This window comes from Colletotrichum higginsianum, chromosome 2 (genome assembly GCF_001672515.1).
Source record: "Colletotrichum higginsianum IMI 349063 chromosome 2, whole genome shotgun sequence".
NCBI lineage: Eukaryota > Fungi > Ascomycota > Sordariomycetes > Glomerellales > Glomerellaceae > Colletotrichum > Colletotrichum higginsianum.
This window is the reverse complement of record NC_030955.1, coordinates 4,295,810-4,323,775: the sequence shown is the minus strand read 5'-3', so window position 1 is coordinate 4,323,775 and position 27,966 is coordinate 4,295,810. Positions and strand designations below refer to the sequence as shown.

The 27,966-nt window shown below is 60.6% G+C and overlaps 10 protein-coding genes across 10 annotated transcripts; 5 read left to right on the top strand and 5 right to left on the bottom strand.

The window, feature by feature from the left end:
• Positions 1–1,912: 1,912 nt before the first annotated feature.
• Positions 1,913–3,787, top strand: CH63R_03005 (uncharacterized protein; the record flags this gene model as incomplete). The annotated part of the gene is made up of 1 exon (XM_018297980.1): positions 1,913–3,787. The coding sequence occupies one exon, from the start codon at positions 1,913–1,915 to the stop codon at positions 3,785–3,787; it is 1,875 nt and encodes a 624-aa protein (XP_018162796.1).
• An 875-nt stretch (positions 3,788–4,662) lies between these two features.
• Positions 4,663–5,771, top strand: CH63R_03004 (uncharacterized protein; the record flags this gene model as incomplete). The annotated part of the gene is made up of 2 exons (XM_018297979.1): positions 4,663–5,293; positions 5,347–5,771. 2 exons carry the CDS (start codon positions 4,663–4,665, stop codon positions 5,769–5,771), a joined length of 1,056 nt encoding a protein of 351 aa, XP_018162795.1.
• Positions 5,772–7,334: 1,563 nt separating this feature from the next.
• Positions 7,335–8,391, top strand: CH63R_03003 (BTB/POZ domain-containing protein; the record flags this gene model as incomplete). The annotated part of the gene is made up of 3 exons (XM_018297978.1): positions 7,335–7,766; positions 7,817–8,033; positions 8,087–8,391. 3 exons carry the CDS (start codon positions 7,335–7,337, stop codon positions 8,389–8,391), a joined length of 954 nt encoding a protein of 317 aa, XP_018162794.1.
• A 1,703-nt stretch (positions 8,392–10,094) lies between these two features.
• On the top strand, positions 10,095–11,922 carry CH63R_03002 (Major facilitator superfamily transporter; the record flags this gene model as incomplete). The annotated part of the gene is made up of 3 exons (XM_018297977.1): positions 10,095–10,758; positions 10,823–10,830; positions 11,680–11,922. The coding sequence occupies 3 exons, from the start codon at positions 10,095–10,097 to the stop codon at positions 11,920–11,922; spliced, it is 915 nt and encodes a 304-aa protein (XP_018162793.1).
• Positions 11,923–12,683: 761 nt separating this feature from the next.
• CH63R_03001 (Protein disulfide-isomerase) lies at positions 12,684–13,534 on the bottom strand (the record flags this gene model as incomplete). Its single annotated transcript, XM_018297976.1, has 3 exons — positions 12,684–13,113; positions 13,161–13,421; positions 13,467–13,534. The coding sequence occupies 3 exons, from the start codon at positions 13,532–13,534 to the stop codon at positions 12,684–12,686; spliced, it is 759 nt and encodes a 252-aa protein (XP_018162792.1).
• Positions 13,535–14,027: 493 nt separating this feature from the next.
• On the bottom strand, positions 14,028–14,957 carry CH63R_03000 (uncharacterized protein; the record flags this gene model as incomplete). Its single annotated transcript, XM_018297975.1, has 2 exons — positions 14,028–14,371; positions 14,429–14,957. 2 exons carry the CDS (start codon positions 14,955–14,957, stop codon positions 14,028–14,030), a joined length of 873 nt encoding a protein of 290 aa, XP_018162791.1.
• A 525-nt stretch (positions 14,958–15,482) lies between these two features.
• CH63R_02999 (NOL1/NOP2/sun family protein) lies at positions 15,483–17,279 on the bottom strand (the record flags this gene model as incomplete). The annotated part of the gene is made up of 1 exon (XM_018297974.1): positions 15,483–17,279. The coding sequence occupies one exon, from the start codon at positions 17,277–17,279 to the stop codon at positions 15,483–15,485; it is 1,797 nt and encodes a 598-aa protein (XP_018162790.1).
• A 938-nt stretch (positions 17,280–18,217) lies between these two features.
• Positions 18,218–19,838, bottom strand: CH63R_02998 (Wsc domain-containing protein; the record flags this gene model as incomplete). The annotated part of the gene is made up of 2 exons (XM_018297973.1): positions 18,218–19,424; positions 19,486–19,838. 2 exons carry the CDS (start codon positions 19,836–19,838, stop codon positions 18,218–18,220), a joined length of 1,560 nt encoding a protein of 519 aa, XP_018162789.1.
• Positions 19,839–22,199: 2,361 nt separating this feature from the next.
• On the top strand, positions 22,200–22,616 carry CH63R_02997 (uncharacterized protein; the record flags this gene model as incomplete). Its single annotated transcript, XM_018297972.1, has 1 exon — positions 22,200–22,616. One exon carries the CDS (start codon positions 22,200–22,202, stop codon positions 22,614–22,616), a length of 417 nt encoding a protein of 138 aa, XP_018162788.1.
• Positions 22,617–24,368: 1,752 nt separating this feature from the next.
• CH63R_02996 (Carbohydrate esterase family 9 protein) lies at positions 24,369–27,803 on the bottom strand (the record flags this gene model as incomplete). The annotated part of the gene is made up of 6 exons (XM_018297971.1): positions 24,369–24,631; positions 24,702–24,873; positions 24,936–25,019; positions 25,149–26,214; positions 26,293–26,430; positions 26,515–27,803. 6 exons carry the CDS (start codon positions 27,801–27,803, stop codon positions 24,369–24,371), a joined length of 3,012 nt encoding a protein of 1,003 aa, XP_018162787.1.
• Positions 27,804–27,966: the final 163 nt, after the last annotated feature.

Below are 27,966 nucleotides of genomic sequence, written 5' to 3'. Positions count from 1 at the left end.
GTTTAATTTAATATTACTTACTTAATAGCTTTTTTATAGCTATTTATAAATTTTCCTTACTAAATTAATATAAGTAGAAAACTAACTTCTTTATTTTAAGCTTATTAATAGTAGTATACTATATTGCTCTATATTATAATACTAATTATATAGAAATATACTATAATAAGTAGTTTTTATATTTTAATATAATTTCTTTAAATTATAAAAGATGTTTTAAAAAATGTTAAGGTTTACTAGTAAAATACTAGTAGATACTAACATTAGTATTTATAGTATAATTAGTATATAGTAGATAGAAATAATAGCATATTTACTTTTTAAAGATACTATATTACATACTATTTACTTAAATATATAATTTTATATTAAATATAATAAGTAGGTTTATAGTTATAAGGGTGCTAGAAAGTAGTAGGTTTTGGTGTAGCTTGGTGGGGCTGGGGGTGCCGAGATGGGGGGGGTGCCGAAATGGGGGTAGTTTGACTTAATTAAGGACGCTTTAAATTCATTTGTCGTACAAACTGCGGCTCCAATCCTCATCCCCTTTCAGAGATTCACCTTGGAATTGCTTTCCGACCCAGGACCGTCGATAGAGACGCCGTCCCGATGCGACGGCCACGATTGCGCAATTCAGATCGCTTCATATCTTAAAGATGGTTTCTTGGTGATGAGAGAAAAGATGGATCTCATGAAAAGGAGGAAGGAGCGGACCCACTTTGCAGTGATGGACCCTTGCCATGCCTGCCGATTAGAGAAAGGGCTCCATGTCTCTCGCTTATCTGACGGCGGCATGGCCTTGGACCCACCACATGCGCTACTCCAGTCTCTAATTCTACCTAACACTTTCAGGTGCCTGAGTCGAGTCTCCAGCTGTTTCTGGCTCTGGATCTCCTCACTGAGATGCCGGTTAAGCCGCTTACCGAAATGCAGCTGCCTGGCCCAGGAGGAACACACTGAGTGCTTCTCATTCTTCTGTGCATCGCCTCAATGTTCTGTAGTCTTCATTTTCGTCGGTTCGCGCGTATTTCGTGCAGTTTCCAAAAGAAGACTGACTACCTATCTTACTTGGAGGGATGCTCCTATGTATTTATGGCCTACTGCGGTTTCCTGAAGGCCTTTCTGACATTCCGGGGATGTGCCCGGTACAAAGAAGCAGGTCACTGCACTCGGGTCGCCCAACTCAGCTGTTCTGGATCAGCAACTAATCATCATGCCAGCGAGGCACAAAGAAAAGCAGTGAGAATGGACAACGTAACAGGTATCTACCTACCTACCTACCTACCTACCTCAGTAAAGTGGGTAGATAAGTACGTATTAGCAGCCCTCGATTAGACAGCAGGTAGTGCTCGATACCTTCCTTCCTTCCCAGGGCCATTCACACACAGATCGCAGTTTCTTCCTATGGCCACGATGGGGTAACACGGTTTTCGACTTCAGGCTCTCCGACAGTGGGAGACCGTCAGTCTGAGGAGAAAAAAAGCCTTGATCCTAAGCATCATGTTTGCTATTTGCTTAAGATTCCCAGCTAAGATAATCGAAACAGACTTACAATTCCCCCCACTATCTATAAGCTACCTAGTCTCCTTGCTCTAGGTGCTTGAAAAGTGCCCTTTGTAAGCATAGAATTTTGAATTATAAGCAAGGCTGAATTATTGCTAACAGACTCACCAGCCATCTTAACACCAGCGTCTGTTCTGAACCAGATGTGAAGTCGTCCCTTCGGTTGGGTCATGTGACTACAGACTGTGGTGCTGGAAACCTCTCGTATTCGATATTAGGCCTGAATTTTCACTTCCTCCAGCATCTTTTCCCTCCTCCATCATCTTTATCTTCCTCCGTCCAACCCAACCACAGACAATCCAATCACACACCACCTAACCCGATCACCTCCACTCAGCGGCAACCGAACATGCCGATCTTTATTCGAAAAATAGAAACCAACAATCGAGGGCCCGATGACGCCTCGTCACTCAAGCATGGCCATCTTGATCTCGTGGTCAGAGGCAAGAACAAAATCACCATCAAGAATGACTACCCAAACCAGCCGGCTATAATCGACGCCAAACCCAACGAAGGCACGTTTCTTTTCGATGTGCCATCAGACAAGCTTGCCAAGACATTCGATTACATCTTGAGCCACAGCAAAGGTACGAGATGTAGTGGCATGATCGTGTTCGACTACGACGATGAGGACGACGAAGGCAACGACATGGAGCCCGATATCAAGCCAAACGCTGGCCATGATACCGTCAGTGCAACTGACTACACTGCCCCTGTCACCCAACAGATGTCCGGTCCTCCTATGACGGGGTTCCAACCGTACGGTCCGCAGCAAAGCCAGTGGATGCCCTACGACCACCAGCAGGGCCACTGGATGCCGTATGGCCCGCAGCAAGGCCAGCCGATGCCGATGTCGATGCCGATGCCGATGCCAATGCCAATGCCGATGCCAATGCCAGTCCCTGGTTCTTACCGGGTCCCCTATCCCTGGCCGCCGCAAGGGTACTACCCCCACGCGCCACCCCCCGCGCCGCCCCACGGACATTGGTATGGACATGTGCCTCCGTCGTGGCCCCAACAAGAGCCCCCGCCTCAGAATCCATCAACCAACGAGCCCCAGCCCAAATCCCCGACCTTGAGTCCCGACAAGACCAGTCCACCTGAGTGGCGCAAGAAGGCGGCAGCACCCTCACCCTTCCCCGAAAGTACTCAAGCCAAACTGGCCGATTTAACCAAGAAAGGATGGCTCGACTGGCCCGCCGCTCCACAGGAGCCCGACGTCAAGAAAGAGGGCTACCAGAAGGTTACGTCGAGCAAGGGCCGGACGCGACGGGGTCAGAACCTGCCAAAGGCCGACAAGGCTGAAGTCAACGAGGCTAAGGTCGATAAGGATGGCTTCCAAGTGGTGACGTCGCGCAAGGGCAAGGGGCACCAGGACCGAAGCCAGGAAAAGGCCGAAAACAACAAAACCGACAAGGCCCATGCCGACAAGGCCCATGCCGATGAGTACAAGCTCGACGGCCCCAGCCAGTTTGAGGGAGTCGAACGTGCGCCCAAGAAGTCTCGATTGCCCGGAAAGATGGCCGGGTTCCCGTTCGACATTGATGGTCTCAGTTACGGCAATGATACCTCAGTCTGCGGGGGTTGCAAGGCAACCGGACATGTCCTGGCCGACTGCATCGCGCCTAGCCCCCTCGGCTGGATCGGAGGGTGCCCGCACTGCAACACCGACGACCATGACTTCGACGATTGCGAATACATGGACTTCAAGAACCAGGCGCTCCTCATCTACATTCTCGTTGTGCGTCGGGCGAATAAGTGCCCGGTTCTGACCAAGAGGTCCTGGTGGCGGCTTTGCACAGTGGCCTCAGCGACGCCGTACAACCCATACATGGCGGCCGACAATGCCAGTCGGCTCTTCTGGAGCCTCAAGGACATCGGATACCCGCACACCGCATCCTTCGCCGTGCGTATCAATCATGGCCTCATATACGAGGGCTACAACTACGTCGAGGACCAGAAACAACGTCGGTCACAGCTGCCTCGGGACCCCGAGACGTCCGGTGTGCACGTCGTCCTTCGAAACACCAGACTCGCCAACGAGCGTTTCATGGGTGCCATAACCCAGGCCAAGATCGACGGCCGGCTGGACCTGGCGCGTCGTCCCATGGCAGCCGACTACGCGAGCATCTTGGATTTGGAGGATGTGTACTTGCGAAGGAACGCCGGGTTCACCAAGGAAGAGAAGCTGAAGAACAAGGGTAAGAGCATGTGGGCGAACTAGCGACACGAGCAAAACTGTACAAGACTACGATGTAGGAGTGTTACGATGGCGGCGAAAGCAAGAAGCCTCCCGTAAGGCCGATTCGGAGGGGTGCATGCGGACTTGGGGCGACGGCGGCGGGTCTGGAAATGTTTCTGTAAGCTATTTTCTCCCAGCTGACGGCTAATGGTGCGTCGTACCTGGATGTTTCGAGTTGTATGTGTTATTGTTAGGTTACATAGACTTGGAGTTGAAGAATTGAGATGGGTCGATTAGCAGATGCGGCGTCTTGAGGCTTGAGGCATAGTGAGGCAGGCGGGAAGGATCCAAACCGTCAAGACTTCCCTTTTCGAGGTAAATGCTATTATTATAAACAGTCTCTCGCCGTTAGACTGAGTTGCACATTTGTCGAAGATGAGGAAGGAACGCTCTGGCTATAGGGGATGGTCCTTTGGCACTTCGTCACTTTGGGCTTTGAGACGGCACCTGGTGGGGCCCGCGGTGGCCGATGCTTACGTACCGTATGGCTCTTTTACCTCAAGGCTCCAGAATCAGCAGGAAAGGGATGGAGGCCTTCAGGTGTAGAGGGAAGGAATAAAAGTTCAGATTGGACTCGCCTAGCTCAAACAAAATCTAAAGACTTTGTGAATTCTGGCGTGCCTGGGGTGACTGGTCTCCATGGGTGTAGCTGTGCGCTGCTCCGAGATCAGACGACAGCCGATTTTGTGGGTCCTGTCCGCCTGGGTGGGGCCCGGTGCCTGGCAGCGGGCTGCCCACCTACCTTGGAGCTTTGTTTTGTTTCTCACTTCTTGTCCTTCCTTTTTTTTCCTCTTCTCGATTTTCTTCTCTTAGTCAACGTCGATTTCTCATTTTTGATTCCAACAAAAATCGACATCATGACAGAACCACACGAAACCCCCCCGAGATCCCCTCCGGGATCATCTTTGAGATCGACAACCCCCTTAAGATCTCCCACCATCCCCCGGGCAAGCATCCATGACGCCCCTGTCCAAGAGCCTACGGACGGCACCGAACACGAAGCGCCCATGAACGAGGCCGAAGCAGAGCTGGCCCTGGCTGCCGATGTGGAGGTACTACAAACATCGCCAGCACCCGGCGCCGAAAGCTCGGCCCAGCCAAGCGAACGCGCAGACGCCCCGTCCCCCGATTCCCAGTCACCCTCTGGCGAGAAATTCGAGGAGAGCGTAGATGACGGGAGAATGGCCATCACCAGCGGTATTCTCCAGAAAATCCTCGGAGACTGGGCCATGCGTGGTCGTCCCGCGCTGCTCATCAACGTCGTCTATCATCGCGATGGGAACAACGAAGATGAGCCGGATTCAGTAGAGGAGGCCGTTCTTCGAGACCTCTGCGACATGCCCCATAGCGTGACGGTGTCCGAGATCGACAGCGCCATGACGGATGCCCGCCGTAGGGCATACGACATCACAATCAATAAGGGTCTCGAAGATATCGGGTTGAATTTCATCAACTACGTAGTCCTTCTCTATGTGTGGAATCAGTTCCGTAAGTGAATCCGTGCTCTGCTGACCGTTAAGACTCATGCTGACCATCTCCAGACACTTACATGACGCGCGACGACTTCCCATGGAAGGATTACATGCCGGTCGACATGATGTCGGGAGGTCCCGACGACGGATTCCACGGCCACCGAAGCCTTCGCGAGAGGCAAAAAGCGGCTAAGGCGCAACGAGCAATGGAGGCCTCGTCCTCATCCCAGGCCAAGCCGACACCGGCCGCGCCCAACGCCAACAAGGCACCGCCGCCGCCGAGCCATTCACACAGTGGCCATCCTGGCTACGCGTACGGAGCGACTCCCATGCGGCCGCCGATGCAGCAGACTGGCATGCAACAACAGCCCGACATACAACAGCCCATGCAACAGCCCGGCATGCCCCCGCAGGACCACCCACAAGCCGATGGCTTTGGATACGGATACGACACGCAACCCGAGGGCGGATGGTGGAGCGCTGGTCCGCAGTGACGGCAGTGAGGTGGTGAGGTAGGGCTGGGGATGGAGGCGGGCCCGTGTTAGAGTATATGTAGGAATGGAGGTGTACAGATTACTCTGCTGTTCGTGATGTGACGTGATGACTGTTCATGATGTGACGGATTGACTGTTCATGATCGGATTGACTGTTCATGATGTGACGGATTGACTGTTCATGATCGGGTTGACTGTTCATGATGTGACGGGTTGAATGTTCATGATGTGACGGGTTGAATGTTCATGATGTGATGTGATGGCTGTTCATGATGTGACGAGTTGAATGTTCATGATGTGATGGGGTGATTGATTGCGGTGCAGTGAGTGGTGTGTTCTATGACTGTGATGTGCTTACGGTTATCAGGCATCGATCGCATGTCTGCCGTGTTCTACGGTTGTGATATGCTTACGGTTATCATTTGATCGATCGCACGGTTGTGACGAAGCATCGGTTGCGGCCCATCGTGCGTCGTGCTCTACGGTTGTGACGATGCATTGATCGCACGTTTGCCGTGTTCTACTGTTGCGATGTGCTTACGGTTAGTGCAGCGTGTGCAGTGTTCTGCGGTTGTGATGAGGACATTGATCACGGCCCGCACGTGGTGATCAGAGCCCAATATACCTCGTAGGCCAGGCAACTACGGGTTACTCTGCTGTTCGTGGCGTGATGGCGTGGTCGAAGGCGGTGCGGCGTGTGCAGTGACGAAGCATCGGTCACGGTCCATCGTGTGCTGTGCTTCACGGTTGTGATGTGATAAAGTCATTGATCGCGGTTCGCAAGTGTTGTTGCTCCATGGTGACGATGAGGCATTGGTTGCGGTGCACACATCCAGCGTGTGTTGCTCCACGATAGTGGTCGCCCGCGGCCCGTAAGTCCAACATACCTCGCAGGCCAGGCAACCGGCATCAACCGGCGTCCGCGAGAAGATCCCTCGGAGGTTGGGCAACCGATCAACCCTCCAGTCCCGACGCATCCCGCATCCCGTGCTCCGCGGTCTCGAGGCCGCCGACCGCAGTCGACGCATCCCGCATGAGTCTCAGACCATCCATCACCGGGAGTGGCAGACGGCAGTGCGAGCTCACGCGAGGAGATGGGACGGCGGCGCGAGAGGCGACGTGCAGCAAGGCAGCGCACACCCCCCGAATTGACTTTTCGTCCGCCTCGACGAAACACCGTCGACGACCCCGCGAAACGGAAAGTTTCAGCCGCCCACACGACTGACGCCGCCACCAAGGCGAGGCGTCTCATCCGTGCCCGAGGGACCTGGGTGTTCCCGGCACCGAAAAGCAGTGCTGACTCTGGTCGAGGATGGTGGTCTGCGGGGAAGGCTAAACGGTCGAGGAGAGAGGGAAGAAAATTTGTCCTCGCTGCGGACCGCATCACGACCGAGGGGCTTTGTCTTGACCAGCGAAAGTGACACGACAGCGACAGCGATAGTGACAGCGACAGCGACAGCGACAGCAACAGCGACAGCGACACGACAGCGACACGACAGCGACAGCAACACCAACCCCGACACCACCCACTGACATCAAATGGACGGCGCTCTGAGCAAACACATGCCCATGGACAAGCCGGCGGCGGCGGCGCCGGAAAGGTTCTTCGAGGTGCGCTCGCCGGCGAGTTTCGCGGCGCGGATGTGGTCGCGCAAGTACAGCGGGGTGCCGGTGGTGCCGGACGGCGACCTGATCCTCGTGGTCGGGGTCGGCGCGGAGACGACGGAGTTGCGCGCGGACTCGCTGATCCTCAAGCGGGCGTCGCGGGTGTTTGGGGCGATGCTGGGGCCGCGGTTCTCCGAGGGCCAGAAGCTGCTGGACCGCGGGGCGGAGCCCGTCAAGATCAGCCTGCCCGACGAGGACCCGGAGATCATGGAGCTCATCCTCAACATCCTGCACCACCAGAACTCGCGCGTGTGCCAGATCGCGGCGGCCGACTCGATCCTGGAGGTGGCCGTCATCGCCGACAAGTACGACCTCGTCGACGCGCTCAAGGTTTGCATCTCGGGCGGGCGATTAAAAACCACAGGACTGACCATTCAAAGTACGCGTCGCAGACCATGTTGCGGTACCACGAGCCGTCGATCGAGCACCTGACGGTCGGGGACCTGTGGCGGCTGGGCCTGGCGGCGGGGCTGCTCAACGAGCCCAAGGCGTTTGAGAAGATCACGCGCATGCTGGTGTGGAACCACACGGTGCCGTACATCCAGCTGGTCGACGCCGAGGACGCCATCGACATTGAGTTTGCGCTGCGCATGTGCTGTAAGTTGAGGCGTCCGGACGGGGAACGAAGCGTGACTGACGACTCGGCGCAGACCTCCTCGAAAAGGAGCGGCAGGACCTCAAGACGTCGCTGCTGCTGCACCTGCTGCCCATCATCTCGACGGGCAACCAGCTGCGGCTCGTCGAGATCAAGGTCGACTCGGCGGAGCACTTTGACGCGTGGCCGGAGCTGATGAAGCTGTTCGGGGCGAGCCTCAAGGAGACGACGAGGTTCGCCGAGGGGCTGGTCTTGGCGGACCGAAGCCGCCGGGCGGCCGGCCCCGGCTCCGACTTTATGAGGCACTTCAGGACCCGCGGCGGCATACGCCTCGCCGACGCGCGGAGGGGACGGGGCTGACGGACGGGCAGACAGACGGACGGACGGACGGACGGACGGTCAGACAGACAGACACACAGACGGGGTCTGATTCTAGAACGTGGCGAACTTTTGCTTCCATGGATCGTCGTTTAACCTCAGCGGGCAGCAGCGGGACCAATTGCATGGGGTTGGCAGGGAAATCCAAGTTCATTTTTTCCTTCTCTGTACCCAGGTCCCACGGTGACAGCCGAGGTCCATCAGGGGCGGCAGTCCGCTCGGTCAAACGCCGTAAAAGGCGGCAAACCGCCAAGGCTTTGGTCCCGAGGCTCATTTGATAAGCAGGGGTGGATCCACGACGGACCATGGGTCGAGTGGTAATCTCGCATGCCCTTGCAGGAGGGTCCAGGCCAACCATGCCACATGCGGCCCACGGAATCAAGCAATTTCAGATTTTCTCGACAGCAAGCCAAGCCAAGCCACGCAGGGGCTCTGTCCGAGTGATCGCCAGGCTCGGTCCCGGTCCGGCTCCGAGGGCGACGCGACGTCTGACCTCTCGAGATGTACGATGTAAAGAGACGGCAGTGGTCGAAGCCTCTTATCATCCCGCATGAGACCCCTTCCCCCCCCCTCATCCATAAAAGGGAGGTCCGTAAGTCCCAACAGACGAGAAGTCGGCCCATCCACTCTCCATCCCCAACCGGGCCGCGCACGTCGACGGATCCTGGCTGACATGAATGTGTCAAAAAGTCGGCTGCTTCGCAAGATCCGAGTGCGCGTGCGTGCGCGTCGGTCAGGGGGACGAACGCAGCAACGGCCCAACGGTCATCCCAAGTCCTGCGCCGGCTTTGTAATGAGCGAAAAGGGGATGACGGGGACTGTGCATGGATGACGCCCAAATCCGTAGGACTTTGGGGGGGGGGATTTGCACCTCGGCACGGAGTTCAGATCCGCCGACATGGCTGCTAGCGGACCCACGCAGCGAATCCACCACTAGGGCCGGCGATTGGCAAAGAAAAAAAACTCCTTGCCTCGGTGCAACAGTCGGCCTGGCCGCCCCTGGGCTCGCTGCCAAACACGTCATTCCGCAGTGTCCCCCCCCCCCCCCCCCCCCCCAGGGCGCGGAATGGGCAGAAAAAATAGGCTGAGACGGGACCCACTTGGACGCCCTGCACCACTGCGCGCATCGACAATGAGACGCCTGCCATCGCAGCTTCGTCCAAGCCAAAGCGCCCTCAGTCTACAATCCCGCCCAATCCCGTGTCTCCCGTCAGCACTCGGACGGACTGCATGTCATGCATGCTTCGTACAGACGAACCGGCGATCCAAGCCGCCGGCCGGAGATAAACCCATCGCTGGCCCGTTGTCCCCGGTCCAGCAGCCCTTTAGTCATAGTCATGGTGGGTGTACATCGTAACATGCGGAAGCCAACCGCCCGTCCGGTGGATCATCACGTCTCCCTCCCCCCTGTCGATGGGTCGGCGATGGGGGTCTGATATGGGCACCGGCGAAGGGGATGGAAAACGCATTAGAAATAATAGCCCACTGCGGCGGCCATGCCCAGTATATAGGAAAGGCCGCCGTCCCAGTTCTCCGGGACCAGATCTCGCTCCAGATCCATACCATCATCGCCCATCCGAGCTGAACGCTGCATCCGACGATCCATCAAGCACGTCCCGAGAACAAGAATAAGCTTATCCGTCCGTGGACCACCACCGCCACCACCACCTCGCCAGACCCTCACGATGGCGTCAGCGCCGCCGCACTCCTCGTCGTCGTCGATCACGGCGACCGAGGCCGACGTCGAGGCGCAGAAGCCCGTCAACAAGGCCAACTACTTCCACCTCCTCTTCGACCAGGCCGGCGTCACCGAGGCCGTCCTCGAGCGCAAGTACCCCGGCGAGGGCACGCACGAGGCGCCCTACGTGGTCGACTTCCTCCCCGAGGATGCCCACAACCCGCAGACCTTCCCCGTGTGGAAGAAGTGGACCTACACCATCGAGCAGGCCATCGCCACCCTCGCCGTCGCCTTCGTGAGCACGGCCTACTCGGGCGGCATCGCCGAGGTCATCCGCGACTTTGGCGTGTCGACCGAGATCGGCATCCTGGGCGTGTCGCTGTTCGTCGTGGGCTTCGCCGTCGGCCCCCTGATGTGGGCGCCGCTGTCCGAGCTGTACGGCCGCCAGTACCTCTTCATCGTGACCTACATCGCCCTCACCGCCTTCAACGCCGGCGCCGCCGGCGCCCAGAACATCGAGACCCTCATCATCCTCCGCTTCTTCGCCGGCACCTTCGGCGCCTCGCCCATGACCAACGCGGGCGGCGTCATTGCCGACATGTTCAACGCCAACGAGCGCGGCCTCGCCACGGCCATCTTCGCCGCCGCCCCCTTCCTGGGTCCTTCCATCGGTATGTCTCGGCTCGTGTCTTCTGCCGTGTCTTCTGCCGTGCCTCTCACTAACACCCACCACAGGTCCCATTGTCGGCGGCTTCCTTGGCGTCGCCGAGGGCTGGCGCTGGATCGAGGGCCTGATGGCCATCTTCACCGGCGTCGTCCTCATCGTCGTCGGCCTGACGGTCCCCGAGACGTACGCGCCCGTCCTCCTCCGCCGCCGCGCCGAGAAGCTCTCCGCCCTCACCGGCAAGTCGTACCTGTCCAAGTACGAGGCCCACCAGCCGCGCAAGACCGTCGCCCAGCAGTTCAAGGTCGCCCTCTCGCGCCCCTGGATCCTCCTCTTCAAGGAGCCCATCGTGCTGCTGACGTCCATCTACATGGCCATCGTCTACGGCACCCTCTACATGCTCTTCGCCGCCTTCCCCATCGTCTTCCAGCGCCACCGCGGCTGGTCCCCCGGCGTCGGCGGCCTCGCCTTCCTGGGCGTCGCCGTCGGCATGATCTTCGCCGTCGTCTACACCGGCTTCGACAGCCGCCGCTACCTCCGGGTGTCGGCCGCCCACGGCGGCTTCGCGCCCCCCGAGGCCCGCCTGCCGCCCTCCATGGTCGGCGCCTGCCTCCTGCCCATCGGGCTGTTCTGGTTCGCCTGGACCAACGGGCCCGAGGTCCACTGGATCGTCTCCATCATCGCCTCGGGCTTCTTCGCCGCCGGCCTGGTCCTCGTCTTCCTCAGCCTGCTCAACTACCTGATCGACTCGTACGTCATCTACGCCGCCAGCGTCCTCGCCGCCAACTCCGTCATGCGCTCCCTCTTCGGCGCCGCCTTCCCGCTCTTCACCACCCAGATGTACGAGAACCTCGGCATCCACTGGGCCTCGTCCATCCCGGCCTTCCTCGCCCTCGCCTGCCTGCCCTTCCCCTTCCTCTTCTACAAGTACGGCCCCGCCATCCGCAAGCGCTGCAAGTTCGCCGCCGAGGCCTCCGCCGTCCTCGAGCGCATGCGCCAGACCCACGAAGAGACCACCGAGGACGACGCCTTGGCCGAGCAGGAGAAGAAGGAGCACGAGCGCACAATGTCCGCCGCGCCTAGCGACGGCGGCGTGCTGTCGGACGACGAGCGCACCGTCCAGGGCGTGATTTCGGACGACGAGGCCGCCCGCAAGGTGCAGCAGGCCTAGGCGTGTGCGGGGGCACCTACTGTCAGTAATTTCGTATCGGAAAAGTTGGGACGACATAGACGATGATACCCGGGTAAGGCACGTGTCACGACACGATGTCTTGGCATTTTAATGGAGTTTTGGGTTTTTGGAAAGACAGCATAGAACTTTGTATGAGTATCGGGGCCAGGAAACGGACGAGGAATCTTTTGGCCACAGTAGCCGCAACTCATAGACAGCTCTTCTGTATAATCATAGAGTAATCAAACGACCAAGATACCCACGGCTCCCCCCTTCCCCAAGTGACCTCAAAGCTCGTCCCGCTCGCGTCCTCCAATCCGGATCTTCACTCCGGGGATGTTCTTAACCTTGAGGTTGTGCGACCTCACGACCCGTACGTTCCCGCTTCCGGCCTCGGGAGCCGACTCCTGGCCGGGCGGCGCCCACGGTTTGACCCGGCCCTGCCACACATCCAACCCCCACGCCTGCAGCTCGCGCGGCGTGAACGCCCTGCCCTCGGGGTAGCGGTACACCCGCCCGTTCGAGAGCTGGTGCACCGCGCCGGCGGGGCGGTCGTCTTCGGGCGGGTCGAGACCCAGCCTCGCCGGGAGGTCGGGGAAGTAGCCGGGGTCGACGGTCACGGCCGTCAGGGACGCGTAGTGGCTCTTGGCAAACGCGTGGAGGTCGGTGCGGACGGAGGCGCGGACGCCGGGCGACGGCGAGAGGATGTAGACCATCGGCCAGCCGCGCTGGGGTGGGTGGGGTTTTGGGTCAGCCCGCTTTCAGTCGCGCGTTTCGGGGAGGGGAGAGGGGGAACGGCTCACGTCGAGGAAGCGCTGGTGGTTCGCGGGCGTGAGCTCCGCGATGACGGGCCGCGAGGCCTCGACGAGCCATGCCTCCAGCCCGTCGTCGCCAGAGGTCCACGTGTGGACGCTCTGGTCGTCTCGTTTGTGGCAGACCACTTTTGCGTCGTTGGCGGCGGCGGCGACGGCGACGCCCGGGCTGTCGACGTCGACAACGACGACGCCAAAGGTGAACTCGGTGCGGTACTTGTCCGCCACGGCCTCGAACGCCTGCCGCAGTGCGGTCCCCGGCGGGAAGTGCCCGATGCAGACAAAGTCGTCTACGTCCTGGAAAGACACGGCGTCCTCGGCGGGGACGTTGACGGGGCCATGCGGGGAGCGCTCGACCCGTTCGATAAAGCGCAGGATCCTGGGATGCGTCAGTGAGACCACCTTACGGAGGGGGGGCAGCCGCACTCATCGCTCGTACGCGGGCCGAGGTAATCCAGCGGCGGGTGGCCACCGCGGAGGAGTCTGATGGCGGGATACGCGCCCAGGCCCGAGCAGGACTCGTCGGCGAGGTCGTCATCCCACCTCATGGCAACCCCGGTCGAGGACCGCACCGCCTTCCACTCCGCTTCCAGCCGCTTCGAGTTGTCGTTTGAAGGCTGACGTAGCAACAAGTCAGCGCCGATCCTGATGATGATGCATTCACACCGTACGCACTGGGACACCTGTCTAGGTCAGTCCGGGGCCGCCGTTCAGGTCGTGCGAGGTGCTTACAGGCGATCAGCGCCGTCTCCGCCGTCCCGAAGTCGGCGGTCACCGCGCCGGCGAAAAGCGACATCCATAGGGCCAAACCCAGAAGCCCAGCAAGATCCATCGCAGTGTTCTGTGTAGATGGAGGAAATTGGAGTTGAGAAAGGGTGGGACGTCGCCAAATATCCCCCTGTCTGGTCAACGACAGGGGTCACATCCCATGAAACGTCAACATGGGCAGTGCCAGTCTGATTTGCTAGCGAGTCGAGCCTGTCACAACCCAGAACCATCCCCGGTTTCCACTCCAAGCGTACTTCATACAATCGTACAATGGTCATACACAATCCAACTGTTTCCTCGTCCGTCTGCCTGAGAATGCCTCGTTGTTGCCTGACAAGCTGACACAAAAGAGGGGCTGCAGCACAAAACATCATGGCAGCAATCCAACAATGATGCAAGTTGTGAATGCAAGAAATTGTACAGTCTCTCCAACGACCAAACAACCGTTGTGCCTGGAGGACATCGTATGGTCCAACAACCAAGCAACCGTTATGCCTGGAGGACACTCATCTGGGCCCATCCAGATCAATCCAATGGAAGATCCAAGAAATGATAAAACTGTGCCAAGTGAAGTCCGGATTTCTTGTGCACATCCATCAGCGCCCCTGAAACCTCCTCGCGCAGTCTGTACGGCCACGTCTGGGAGGCCTGCTCGGCGACCACCATTCGGTAGCTTTCTCCTTCCCTGTCGATCATCTCAACATCGCACCTCTCCCTGAGGTACGCGAACCGGGACATCAAGGTTGGAAGCGCCTCCAGATCCGAGGGCTGGATGCCGGGTATGCTCTCCACGTGGCAGTCGTGGTTGGTCTCGAAGTAGATCTCCGACATGTCAACCCACAGGAGATTTCGCAACTGTTCCAGGTTCGCTGTGGGCTTGCCGTCAGTAAAGAGTCAGTCTCTGGGATAGGATTGAGGGATCGTACCGGCCAGGAACAACTCCCAAAAGTTGCAGTTCGTGACCAGCTCGCGATACCGAGCGTGGTGCAGCCACGTCAGCTTTCTTGTGGCAGCAAAGAAGACGGCGTTGTTCTTGCACAGAACCGCGGCAACCGCCACGTTCCACAGTTGCTGGCTGGTCATTTTCTCGTCGACGTACAAGGTGGCGCCCCAGACCTTGCTGATGCCCTCCAGCAGGTCGAGCCTGTCTGCGGTGTAGCACACGGAAAGCATGGCATCCGCGGTCGCCGGCGCAAGGTCGGGGCTGCGGCGTCCGTGGTGGATGATGTACATGACCTCCTGCACATCCCGAGCGGGGTGAAGGAGTATCCAATGCTGCGTGTTGGGCCGTTGGGTGAGCATCCGGCGCAGGCGGAGCGACGCGTCTCCGACGATCATGCAGTTGACTATGAAAAAGACGGGAGACTTTTCCGGCTTGTTCCGTCGACCGACGGCCTTGACGATCGCGTAGCCGAACGGGATGCTGCTGTAGTCGGACGGGTTGATCGGGTCCATCGCGGTGGGGGCCGCCGGTGCGGTTGGTCGCTCAAGGTCGCCGCCCAAAGGTAAGGTTACACGGAGGAAGGCGCAGGAGGGCGAGATACTAACGACTGATGACTGAGGTGATGCCCCGAGAGCAAGCGGTCGACTCGCGGCTGCTGTTGTGACGAGCAGATGTGTCCGGTGCAAGTGGGTGGAGGTTGGGTGAGGATGGGCGGATTTGGAAGGCGCGAAGCAACAGACAATTTGGGAAGGCACAGGCTGGGAAAGAGACGACTTGGGAAGGCACGTGGAAGGACGAGGCGGTTGGGAAGGAGGCGCTGCAGGGGCAGGTGCTGTACACGCAGCAAAATTTGAATTTCTGGGAAGGAGCTGGAACCGGGAACGGCGATGCTTCAAATATGCAAGATGGTGCCCATTATTGACAATGCGAAGGTCGACGGCGCTCGGCCATCTCAGTCCGTCAGTGTTTGGGAGTTCAAGGTTGCTCCGAACGCCCAATGACTTTGTGACATGTCTCTGTATTAGCACCGAGCCGACCTAGTCAAACCCAGCCCACTCGTCCTCGTCACTGCCGTGCTCGCTTGAACCCTCCGAATCATCCTCCGAATCATCCCCTCCCCCCGGCGGTGCCTGACGTGCGGCGTCCTCCAAGACGACAGGCTCACCTGTGCTCTTCAGCACGGGCATCCCCGCCGCGTCCCTCACGATCCGCCCCTCGTCATCCCTGACGTACGGCCCGTCCTCGCCGGCCGCCGCTCCCTCGCCCCCGTCCCTGGCGAACGCGGCGACGAAGAAGCCCATGACGCCGTGCCCGTCGCCCTTGTACGTCCGGATGCACGCCTCCGCCACCGCCGCGTCGCCGCCTGCCGCCTCGGGTAGTCCCCGGACGGGCCACTCGCGCATCCCGCGGACCTGCTTCTCCCTCGCCAGGACCCTCCACCCGCGCGCCTTGGCGACCGTTGACGCGAGCGCCCTGACGACGACGCCCTCGTTCTCCTCCGCGTGGATGGAGCAGGTCGAGTAGGTGATCTTGGTCGCCGAGGAGAACCTCATCGCGTGGAGCAGCAGCGTCAGCTGGAACCCGGCCAGCGCGTCGAGCCGCTTTTGCAGCTCCTGTTCCGACTGCACCTCGACGGCGTTCCCGTCGTCGTCGACCATCACCGGCCTCTCCTCCTCGGCCCGTTTCCGCTTGAGCCTGTCCGCCTTCCCCTTGGCCCCCTTGGCCCCCTTGGCGGCGGCGGCGGCGGGACCGGGAAGCTCGGGGAGGTGCAGCTCCGGCATCGAGTCTCGTCCGACGATGCCGCTGCCCGAGCAGCTGGGGTCCAGGAGCAGGGCTCCGACGTGCTTGTACGCGTCCGCCTCGGGGTCGACGTCCAGGAAGTCCTGGCCCGGCCCGATCTTGGTCATGCCCCTGCTGCCGGCGATCTTGACCATCTTCTCGAGCGTCTGCGCCCTTCGGGGGTCCCGCTCGAACGCGAAGATGGTCGGCTGCCGCGTGGTCTGGTCCGGCTGGTGCGACTGGACGATGGCGGCCAGGTGCGTCGTCTTGTTTCCGGGGGCCGCGCACGAGTCGACGACGTCGCCGTCTTCGGACCGCGGGTCGAGCAGATACGCGGGGAAGCACGAGGCCTTGTCTTGCAGGATGATCTCGCCCTTGAGGTACGCCGGCGTCTTGGTCACGTCCGTGCCGGGCGGCGCCGCCAGCAGGTTGGGCACGTGCGTGTCGATGAAGATGGCCTTGCCCGCCGACTGCGTCACCGCCTCGATGGACAGCGCCCTCTCCCATCCCTTGAAGGTCGTCTCGAGCTGGTCCTCCACGTTGCTCCGGAGCGCGTTCACCCGGATCCACCGGGGGTGTCTCCCCTCCGGGTCGGCGTTCGCGTTGACGTCCGCCCTCAGCGCCTCCACGGACGGCATCTTCCTCCGCAGCCTCGCGCGCGTCAGCTCCGAGGCCAGCCTGGCCTTGTGGCGCTCAACCGACGTCCTCAGGCCGTGCGTCTGCGGCAGCGCAATGCCCTTCTTGGCCAGGAGGAAGTCGTGCACCAGCAGCAGCGCCAGCACGGGGGTGAGCTGCGGGGCGGGGTTAGCGGACGTTGTTCGGACTGACGGCGACGGGGGGGTTGGACGACTCGCCTTGCGCTCGTGGCGGAGGATCTCGGCCGCCTCGACGACCTCCTTCAACACGCCGCTCCACTTGCATGTCTCGAGCGCGAGGGCGTACACCTGCGCGGGCGGCGACTTGAGACCCTTCTTGCCAAACACGCGGCTCTTGAGGCTGCCGCCGTGGTCGGGGCTCGCCGAGAGGATCTCGGCCGTCTCATGATACAGCGACATGGTGCTGCTTAGCGCCAAGTCAATCGGTCAAGGTAGTGCAGGCGGTTCACCGGCGTTGGGTCAGTGGTGCATCCCGTTCTCGGTGTGCGGTGTGGTGGGGAACGGAGGTGAAGATTTCTGCGGTGGGCACGGCGGGCACGGAGAATTTGTGGAGACCGTCGGGAGTGTGCACAGGCTTGCCACCACTGCAGCCAGTCGTCTCGATCTTGTCCCTTTCTCTTGCTTGGTCCGGACGACTGCTGAGACCTAGACGGACTGACGGTTGAGCGGGCATGCATGTCCAGGGGCCTTGCCTTGAGATGGGAACAGGAAATGAGGTCGAATTCTTGCGCCTACGAAATAACCTTATTTCGACGTCGTGGCCCACGTTAGCTGTCACGCTTCCTGGCCTGCAGATTTCACGTGCTCCATCCCACTTGCATGAGGGGGGAAAAAAAGTCTGGTGTGTTTCTATTGAATCTACCAGTCCGTTCTCTTCCGTTCCAAAAGTAAAGACGTTCCCAAATGAGGGGGCTCTCCCGAGGAGGCCCGTTCCAAGAATCGAATGTATGTGTTCCAAGGTACGAACAAGAAGCGAATCCAGTTGTCCTCGAGCTTGATCAACAAAAAAATTTGGTCTCAAGCCTTCTCCCCCAATGTGGGGTTTATGTATGTATCTGTTCATCATCGTCGTCAAAAGCACAAAAAAATCAAGTCGGAGCCCGACGATCGCGGTGCCCAGTCTCACGCGAGGATGGTTCTTTTCCCAAAGCCCCGAATTCCATATCCAGTGTTTTGAGTGCGTCTTCCAACCGACCGACCCTTGGTATACGTTCTGAAACTCCCTTCCCAGCCGCAGCCCTAAAATGTCTAACGAAGAGGAACTTTGGTACAGGCGCAAAAAAGAAAGAAAAAGATCCGACAGCGCAAGTGGAAAACTCTCTCGGGACGCGCAAGGCTTAGTCGCGGTGGCTGCGGTGGCGCTTCATGTGGTCGTGGACGTGGCGGCGGGCCTTGCTGTAGTCGTCGGCCTTGGCGGGGGCGGACTCTTCGGCGGCCACGGTGACGGTGACGGTCTCCCAGACGGTCTTGGTCTTGCGGAGACAGGACGACGTCGCCTTGGAGGGTTGGGAGCCGCCCAGGCTGGGGGTGGGCACGGCGGCGGGGGGCGCGGTCGTCTCCTCCTCGGCCGGCTGAGTGTTCTCCTTCTCGGGCGCCTGCTGGATGGGCAGCTGGGACGAAGCGGCGGCGGCGGAGGTCTTGGGGGCCTCGTCAAGCTGGCGAATGGGGCTGTAAGCAGGCTCGGTGGTAGGGGACGGCTTGGCGGAGGAGGCCGAGGATGCGCCGCCGGAGGGCTTGACAACAACGCCGCTGTCGCTGTCGCTGCCGCCGCCGCCGCCGCCGAGGATGGGGCCGAAGGAGAAGCCGCCGAGGGGGTTGTCGCCGGGAAGCTTGTCGAGGATGCCGTCGGTGACCTCTTGGAGGGGCGAGTCGATCTTGCAGTCCTTGTTGGTGTTGAGGCCCTTCAGCAGGCCGGGGCACTTGTCCATGCCCGAGGAGCCGGCGTTGCAGTTGTCGATGATCTGCTGGAGGACGTCCTGGTCCCAGGCGGCGATGAAGTCGGCGTGCAGGCTGTAGCCCGAGGCGTCGCCGTTGGAGAGGACAAAGGGCTGGGCGCCCTGGCCGGGGGTCCAGCGGCCGGCGAACTTGGGGGTGTCGAAGTAGACCTCGAAGAACATGTGGGGGACGTGGATCCATCCCTCGGGGCAGTTCTTGCGGCCGCCGCTGGAGGCGCCCTTTCTCGAGGGCCAGGCCATGCTCTTGTAGTCGTCGAGGGCGGCCTTGGGGTTGTAGCACGAGGGCATGTGGATGTCGGCGCGCAGCGGGGAGCCGAAGCCGTCGCAGTTCTGGTCGGGGAAGCCGACGCCGGAGCCCTGGTTGTTGGGGTCGACGATGCCGGCGGTCATGCCGTCCGAGTTGGCGGGGTACGAGGGCGGGTTGTAGCTCGACCTGGGGCAGGTCCACTGGACGGGCTGGATGGGGCCGTCCTCGGGGTCGAGGTTCTGCTTTCCTCCGGTGGAGGGCGGCGTGCGGGCGGAGGCGTTGCCGCTGAAGATCTGCAGACCGGGGGGGAAGGCCTTGATCTCGTCGTCGGTGCCGTCGAAGCTGTTGCCACGGGTCAGCGGGGGCGAAAGGGGGCTCGCTCGGCGGCGGCGGTGACACTCACAAGTAGTAGACGTTGACGTAAAAGACCTCGACCGACTCGAACTGCTTGGTCTTGGGGTCCTGGAAGTACAGGGACGGGAACCAGTAGGCGCTGTTGTCGCCGTTGATCATGGCGTTGGTGCACTTGGACTGCGTCAGGGACTCGCCCGTGGCCGACATGCCAAAGTTGCTGCCTCCCATGACGCCGTGGACGTGGGTTGCGGGCTTTCCAGGGTTGATGATGGGATCAACACGGGCCTTGACGAGTTCCTTGTTGTTGAAACGGAGGACGGCAAACGTCCTGTCGTCGGACTTGGAGCCGGCCGAGGCGGCGCCCACGAGCGCGGCCAGCGTGGCGGCGGCGGTGAACTTCATGGTTGCGGTTGACGGGTTCGGGATGAGATGAGATGAGAGAGAGAGAGAGAGAGAGCCGGCGGGAGCGGGTGCTGGGATGGGTAGGGACTGTTATGTTTACTGTGGATGCTGATACCGGAGCACCTTTTGAACGGCGGATGAGCGTGTGGTTTGAGTGAGCCAGTGAGTGAGTGAGTGAGCGAGTAAATGAATGGATCGGGCAGGGTCCAAGACGCTGTCTGCAAAGATGGAAGGAGAGGACGTGCTCAGCAAGCTCAGCTTTTCACGAGATGGAAAAAAAGAAGGATGAAAGGAGAGAAGAATTGCCCAGCAAGATTCGACAGGGAAAGAGTGGTGGTGGTGGGAATGGGGCAGAGGTCGAGTGTCGATCCCGGTGGAGAGAGGATGTGGGCAAGAGTAATATAATCGCCAGACATCTTGGACGAGAGTTGGCGGGCACTGGGCGCCTGGGGTGGTAGGAACACGCTAGGAGGGTGGCCAGGAACGCTCAGCCGTGACGCCATGGGGGCACTTTTCGTGGTAGTGCGGCCTTGGAAAACTGGCGATGCCAGTCCACTCGAGCGCAGGGCGGAGAGGGTGAGGGTTGGTGAGGGTGGTGAGGGGGTGTGAGCGTACGGCGGGGAGCGGGGGGGGCTGCTGCATCTTGGCGGGAAGGCCAACGACGGTGGGGTTCGGACGAGCAGCAGAGGCTTGAGGAGATGGGACGAATGGGCAGGGACAGGCAGGCCCTTGGATGGCAGTGATCAATCAGGTTCCCGGGCTCCATGGACTATTTTCGAGCACTGAGGGATCCAGACAGCCTGACCCTGTCGCTCAGAACAGGGAATCAAAAGTCTAGACGAATGGCTTGCGGCATATTGCTGCGCTGCACACCACCACCAAGAGAAGAAACGAAACGGCGGCAGCTGAGGGACAGACACACAGAGAGAGAGGTCGACCACTGACTTGAGCTGACAGCCCCCCCCCCCCTTGGACCCCACTCGCCCAAGTCTTTGGCTGTTGACAGAACGCACTGAATAGGGGATGAGAATGCACAAAAAAGCTGGCATGGTGTGGTGTGCTGCAACACTGGTACCTGCATGGCGCATAAAAACCCGTGGCTTCCCATTGGCTGCGATTGTGCCGGACCACCAACTTTGTGCAGGTCGGCCGTCAATTGTCGCTCGGTGCGACGCCGGAGCTGTGCTTGCTCTGCTAGTTGGTGCTTTAGCTTGCTGACTCGTCTCCCGTCTCCTTTTTTTTTTCTTCTCTTTTTCTTTTCTTTTACGTCTTCGTTTCTCGTCCTTGGTGGCGTCCAGTCACCTTGCACCGAGTCGATCCCGGGACCCGAGGCGAGGAGACTGCCAACGGGCCTCAAGTGCCCGTTAGTGGCGCTGGAAGAGTTTGGATTCGGAACACGATGCTGCCAGCCAGACTTGGCCGCCGTGGAAACGACACTATCGGCGCTCAGGGCTTGGTGGCGTCGGCCCCCTCATGTGTTTTTTTTTTCAGGGGCAAGAGAAGCCGGGGATGGTGCAAACGACGACGACGTCCGGCTTGGGGCGACGTGCTGAGGAACAACAAGCTTCGGTATTGGATCATACTCGGATGCGGCACATGTTGAGTCAATGCCAGCGGTAGAAAAGTCTTCCATCTTTTTCTTCTTCAATTTTCGTTTGCACAAACAGGTCTCTTACGGTCGCTGCCTCTGTGTTTGCAGATCGACGACGAAACGAGCAAACGGGATGGACGCCAGGAGGTGGGATTACCTTTACAGCTAACTTTATCCGGGCAAGCGGTTCCTGGGCTGTCTGTCCCACCTGCGCAGGGGCTTCCCCAGGCCAGATTGCAGGGGTTGACGGTCTCAGACGTCCACAGGAAGCAACAACCACAAACGCTCGAGAAGGCAGGACGACGAGACGAGAGTCGAGAGCAATGCGGCGAACACGCTCTCGTCCGAATCGAGCCTCCCCGCCAGTCACCTGCGAGACAAACGCCCATCGCCTGGAATTTCAGGGCCATTCTCGGTGAGACTGTCACTGCCGCGGCGCACACTCGAACAATCCCTTTCTTCATGCCTCCAGCTGGAATGGCCGTGTCTCTGCCAGACCAATCAGGCTGCCGATCTTGGCACCGGACAGTAACTTTTCTAGCTGCATAACTTATGCACCCGATGCCACGCCACCCCCTCGGCCTCGCTCGCTCGCGCGGTGAGGATGGATTCGTACACATGATTCCAAGCCTGAGACGGCTAAACAATGCCATACATTCTTGCGGATGGCGACTCGGCATTCCTCACTCAGGCTCCCTCCGTCCCCTGGGCCGCTTCCACAGCCGGTGATGGACCCGGCCCTAAGGAGCCCAACAGGGCCCAGGCTCTCAATGCCCGCCTCCCCTGCCCGGGCCATGGGGTCTGGAGGGGGGGGCGAGTGGTGGCCGCCGGTGGGGTTTCAGAACGTCGCACAGCCCCATGGCTCCACGTTCTCGAGAAAACATCCAAAAGACGGTCCGGCGAATCACGTCCTCCGGGTCGACGGGCGGCCTGGCATCGTGCCCCCGGCCGTCGTATCGGGTGGTGCTGTCCGGATAGCCTGTGAGGAACTTCGTCACAGGGCTAACATGACACTCGACTGCCGCCCGGTGCCGTCGCCGCTGACACGCATGATGCATCCCGTGGCGGCTGGTCGTCGCGACGTCAATCTGCAGACGTCGAAGCAGCGCCGCCAGCTTGTCTCAGCCAGAAGGGCGACTGCGGTTCATGTCAACGGCCTGACGGCGTCTCGTCTCAAATTGCAATAGTCTCAGCCCATCTGAATAACGTCCTGCTGCCTCTCTACCCAAGACCGAGATCAAAGACAGACTCACTTTTTTTTTTTTTTTTGGTCCTTCGGTCAACCGTGCAGGGCTCGAGACAAACGTCAGTGACCACGGACTTATCCGAACCAGGACTCACCGCCGCCATTTCCACATCGTCGCCCCAGTGGCTCCCGTTTGTCCTGATATTGCCAAGAAACCCAAAGGGAGTTTGCACGAGTAAGGCAGTCGACAGCCGAGATGAACAACACGGACGAGCCCGACAGTACGAGTTGTTTTGGCATAATAGCCCATATAACAGCAGGTTCTGTTGTCTGGGCAGAGTGGTTCTCCCTTCGACCAGCCCCCCCTCATCTCGGTAGGGTGCACCCCTGAGCCGCCGAAAGCGCAGGGAATCGCAGACTGGCGCGCGCTTCTGAAAACGCCCCCGGCCTCACACGGCGGTCCCCTCAATCAAACAATCGACGAATGCGAGCCGAAGCCCGACACCCGCGAAGCGCTCGTGAAACAGATTGTCTCTAGACCTGGGAGGACGCTCGACCTGAACTTTTTTGTTTTCTTTCCGTAAGCCATCACCGCCCGCAACCCTCACGTCTGCGGCAGGCCGTCGTCAGCGCGGGAGAGCACTGGCGCCCATCCCATTCGCCTTGATTGCCGTGCACTGCATGCAGCATTGGGCGGCCGGCACTTTAGCTCCCGGCTTTCTTCTTCCTGTCGGAAGTTGCGACGGTCCTATGATGTGATGGCGTGCATGCTCCCAATCTCCTACTATCCACCCCTCCGGCCGCAGGGACAGGTTGGCGGATGCCGAGCCCATCCCAAGCCAGACGGTGCCATCCCATGTTCCGATGTTGAGTTCAGCATGTGTCGCCCATTCATCATCCAGCCCGGGCCCTAAAGCAAGCACGACCGGTCCGACCGACCGACCGACGTGGCTGACAGAGCGCAGAACCGCACGCTTCCTGATCGACGGCCGCGTCCCCTCCTCTCTGTGCTCCTCGTTTGTGATCTCTGAACCAAGCACCGTCCCTGCATACGCCGCTTCACCATCACTCGCCGGTACGCGTCCAGCCCTTTTGCCCTTGGTGTAGTTAGTCCCCCCCCCCCCCCCCCCCCTTCTGTGTCCCGATTTATCGTGCGCGTCCTGGCTCAGTGCTGTGGGCACGGGCTAGGGCTGACAGGTCACGGTCCGCGCGGGTGATATCATGTTGTAGACGGGTAGCTGCTTTTTCGTTTCCGACTCTCTAGCGCCAGCTCCGAGAAAGCGGCTACGGGAACGTCGGTTCTCTGTGAGGTTCACAAGACGAGGTTCGGTGCAAGACACTCGTCCCGCCGCTTCAGCTGCAGCCGTGATGTAGACTGGAGGCACTGTGACATGTGATTGTCTTGGGTTGGAGGACGAATCGTAGTCCAGATGGTGGTGGTCTCATCAACGGTGGCCCCGTCATTTGGGCGTGCGGCTGGGCTCGGTACGTTAGTCACAATCACCGACAGCCGGGCCATGCGACAACTTCAATGTTGCGCGGTGCTACGGCCCCCCATCCCGTCATTGTACAAACGTGTGCTTTTATTTGAAATGTACAACGACAGGCGTACGCCCTCTCGATATGTTCCACACGGAGAACCCTGGCAGTCTTTTGGTGGCCACAGGCTCCTGGGTACTCGCCCTTTACGAAAGTCCGGGCAGACGGGGAGGGGGGGAACAAGACCACCCTCCACCGGCCCGCCACCGTTCACCTACTTGTCGTGTTCTTGCGGCCAGCAGGCGGCAACCTCGAGCTCGCCGTCCTTGCTCGTCTCGAAGCTGAGCGCCACAGTGCCCCCAAACTCGAGCGGGCTGTCCTCCCACACCACAATGTCGTTGCTCTTGGGGAGGCCGAGGATGTCCTCGACGTTGGAGGAGACGAGGCGGACGGCCTCCTTGTCGCCGAGGTTGGCGTACTTGGCGGCCCAGGCCGCCTCGAGGGCGAGGTCGTGGATGCGGTAGTCGGCGGGCATGACTGGTTCACGTTGGGTCAGCAGGTGTTTGTCCTCGCGCGTCGAGACATTCGTCCGCTCCGGGCGACTCACTATCTGCAACGATGGCCACCGCGAAGTAGACGCCTGCTTCGCTCAGGATGCGGGCGACGCTCGGGGTCAGAGGAGGGCCCACCACGGCGTCGCGGTGCCGGAAGGAGTACGGCGCCGGGCGGGTCTCCGTGAGAATGACGGGGATCTGGGACTCGGCGAGCTCCAGGGCGACCTGTTTGTCCGGTTAGACCAGTCCTGTCGGGATTCTTTTCATACCTCCATCGGGGTGCTCACCAATGGCGCCTCGGCACCGCCCTGAATGACAATGTTCACGTCGGGGAAGTCCTTCTTGATGTTGATGATTTGTTGAATGTCCCACTAGGTCCACGTTAGCATCCACTCCGCGAACGTCCACTCCGCGAGCATCCACATCGCGAAGCTTCACCCGCGGCATCCACTCCGCGAGCGTCCACCCCGCGTCACAGTCACAACGGGCTGGCGACTCACGTGGTTGTTGGCGTTGACGACGAGCGGCAGCTTGCCGGAAGCGACCTCGCCGAACGTCGTCTCGTTGTGCTTCCCCTTGCCGTCGGCGAGGATCTTGCGCAGCTTCTTGACGGCGGTGCTGATGGAGCCCACGCCGGCTTTGGCCTTGTCGTCGATGGTGACGTGGAGCGCGACCTCGGGGCGGAAGACGCCGCCGTCGAGAAGGGTGCGGTCGGTGCGGGTGAGGATGCCGACGCTGACGCCGTTGACGAAGCCGCCCTCCTCGCTGAGGGGGGGCGTGACGGCACGGGTGATGCCGCCGAGCCGCGCGCGCGAGAAGGCCTTGCCCTCCAGCTGGACGCCGTACTTTGCAAAGTCGAGGTTCTCCGGGTTGCCGCCGTCCTTCTTGGGGTCCGCGAAGCCGTCGCCGGTGGAGTCCTCCGTCGCGATCTCGACCATGCCGAGGGAGGCCGTCAGCGCCGTCAGGCCCGGGAGGACGTGGCCGTTGGACAGGTCGAGCGTGGTGACGTCGGGCTCCGCCGAGACCCGGGCGGCCGCCGACGAGCAGTTCTCGGGCGTGCCGAGACAGGCGACCGCCCCGTTGCTGATGACGAGGGTGAGGTTCCCGCCGGCGACGTCGCGGAAGACGGTGGGCACCTGGGGGTGGCTCTCGAGGAAGGTGTTCGTGATGCCGTTGATGACGAAACCGGCCCTCGCCTTTTTGGCCTTGCCGCAGAAGGCGGCCCTCTTCTCGGGCGCGGGCTCCGTTCGCATCTTGGGCGACGCGGGGAGGGCCCCCTCGGCCGACGCCTCGTTGAAGGTCGTGCCCATGCTCTCCCGGACGATGTGGTGCTCCAGCTGCGGGTTGCCGTCGACGTAGACCTGCAGCGGGGTCGCGCCGATGGACAGCGGGTGGGCGTCCCAGACGACCAGGTCGGCGTCGTAGCCCGGGCGGGCGTAGCCGACACGATACCCCAGGTCGATGGCGTTTGCGGGGATGGACGTGACGGACTGCAGGGCCTTGTCCTCCGGCAGGTGGAACGCGTGGCCGACGCCGGCTTGGAACATGATATACTTGGCGTTGGTCCTTTGTAGCACGCACGCACGTTATTTACCGCTCCTCTCTTTTCAACGACTACTTTCAGGGATACGGAACAAAGCTTACTCGCTGGCGGGGCCGTGGTCCGACTTGTAGGCAACGGGGATGCCGTGCTCGTTGAGGATCCGGCCGGAGGACAGGCTTGGGGCGTAGGCCTCGAACTTGTACAGGCTGAACTCGGCAAAGGTGGCGACGGTGACGTTTCTGTCGCGATGGGGTGTCAGCAGAGCCGGCCGGCCCGTGGACCCGAACGGGGGAACGGGGGGGGGGGGGGGTTCTTGTACTCACTCGCCGTACGCCTTGAGCATCTCGGGGACCTGCCAGGCCTCGAGGGCGTGGTGGAAGGCGCGGACGCGGACGCCGTACTCCTTGGTGACGCGCAGCATGGTCTCAAAGTCCTCCGGGAGGTAGCAGTGGTTCTGCATGGCGACGCGGCCGCGCAGCATGCCGACGGTGGACTCGAGCTTCAGGTCGCTGGGGAAGTCGCCGTGGTCCCTGACGAAGCGGAGCTTCAGGTCGTCGTCGTCGTCGGACCCGGGCGAGACGCTGGCGACGGCCTCGCAGTACTCGTCCTGCTTCTGCAGGTGCTCCTTGGCCTTGGCGAACTGCTCGCGCAGGATGTAGGCGTTGGCCATGCGCGTGTGGCCGTAGACGCGCTTGGGGTTCTCGCCGCAGGCCAGCTTCATGTAGCGGTGGCGGGCCTCGGGCGGGATGTTGTGCTCGAGCAGCAGCTCCTCGACGACGTACTCGCCCAGCTCGCCCGACTTGAGCACGTTCTTGATGACGGTGCCCTCGCCGCCCATGACGTTGGCGGAGCCCGGCAGGATGAGCGAGGTGGTGATGCCGCCGGACATGATGATGCGGGTGGCGTCGTCGTACGCCTTCATCGAGTCGAGGATGCGCATGAAGGGGGTCAGCGGGCCGTACGCCTTGCTCATCTCGTTCTCGTCGCTGGTGACGGGCAGTGCCGGCCACAGGCCGGTCGAGTGGTGCGAGTGCATGTCGACCAGGCCGGGCGTCACGAAGCGGCCGTGCAGGTCGTGTTCGTCTTCGGCGGCCCCCCCGCGGGACTGGATGGACCTCGAGGCCGTCGTCGCGAGCTCCGTGATGAGGCCCCTGTCGAACCGGATGTCCATGGGCTCGGGGGCGACGGACTCCCCGTCGAAGAAGGTCATGTTGCGCAGCACGACGGGCCTGGCCTGGCCACGGGCCGGGTTCCATCGCGGGTTGGACTTGCGGGATCCCGGCTCGGGGTTCTCGGGAAGCGTCCGGAGTGCGGCGCAGTGCTTGACGGAGTCTCGGAAGCGAGCCAGGTGGGCGGACGAGGACGCATGCCGGGCGACGTCGCGGAGCGTGGCCTCTCGCACGAGGAGAAGCGCGGGCCAGGCGAGGAGGGCGGCGAAAAAGACACAAACGAGCACGCGCGGTGAGACGAGGCTCCGCGCGATGGCGCGACGGGGCCGGACGCGGGGGTAGGCCGCGGCCTCGTACGGAGGCGGGACCGGGAAGGAGGAGTCGTTGTCGTCGTGGAAGCCGGCCTCTTTCGAGGGCAATGTTGCTTGTGGAAGGGCCATCATTGTGCGGTGGTCCTAAGGGCAGAGGGGGAAAGAGTCACGGAGCGAGCGAGGGCTGCGGTCACGGAGGCATCACATTATGTATTCAATCCATCGATATCAATTTCGAGCGAAGTCGCTTCGGAACGAGATCAATCTACAAAAGTTCACCCGGGAGAGAGGGGCA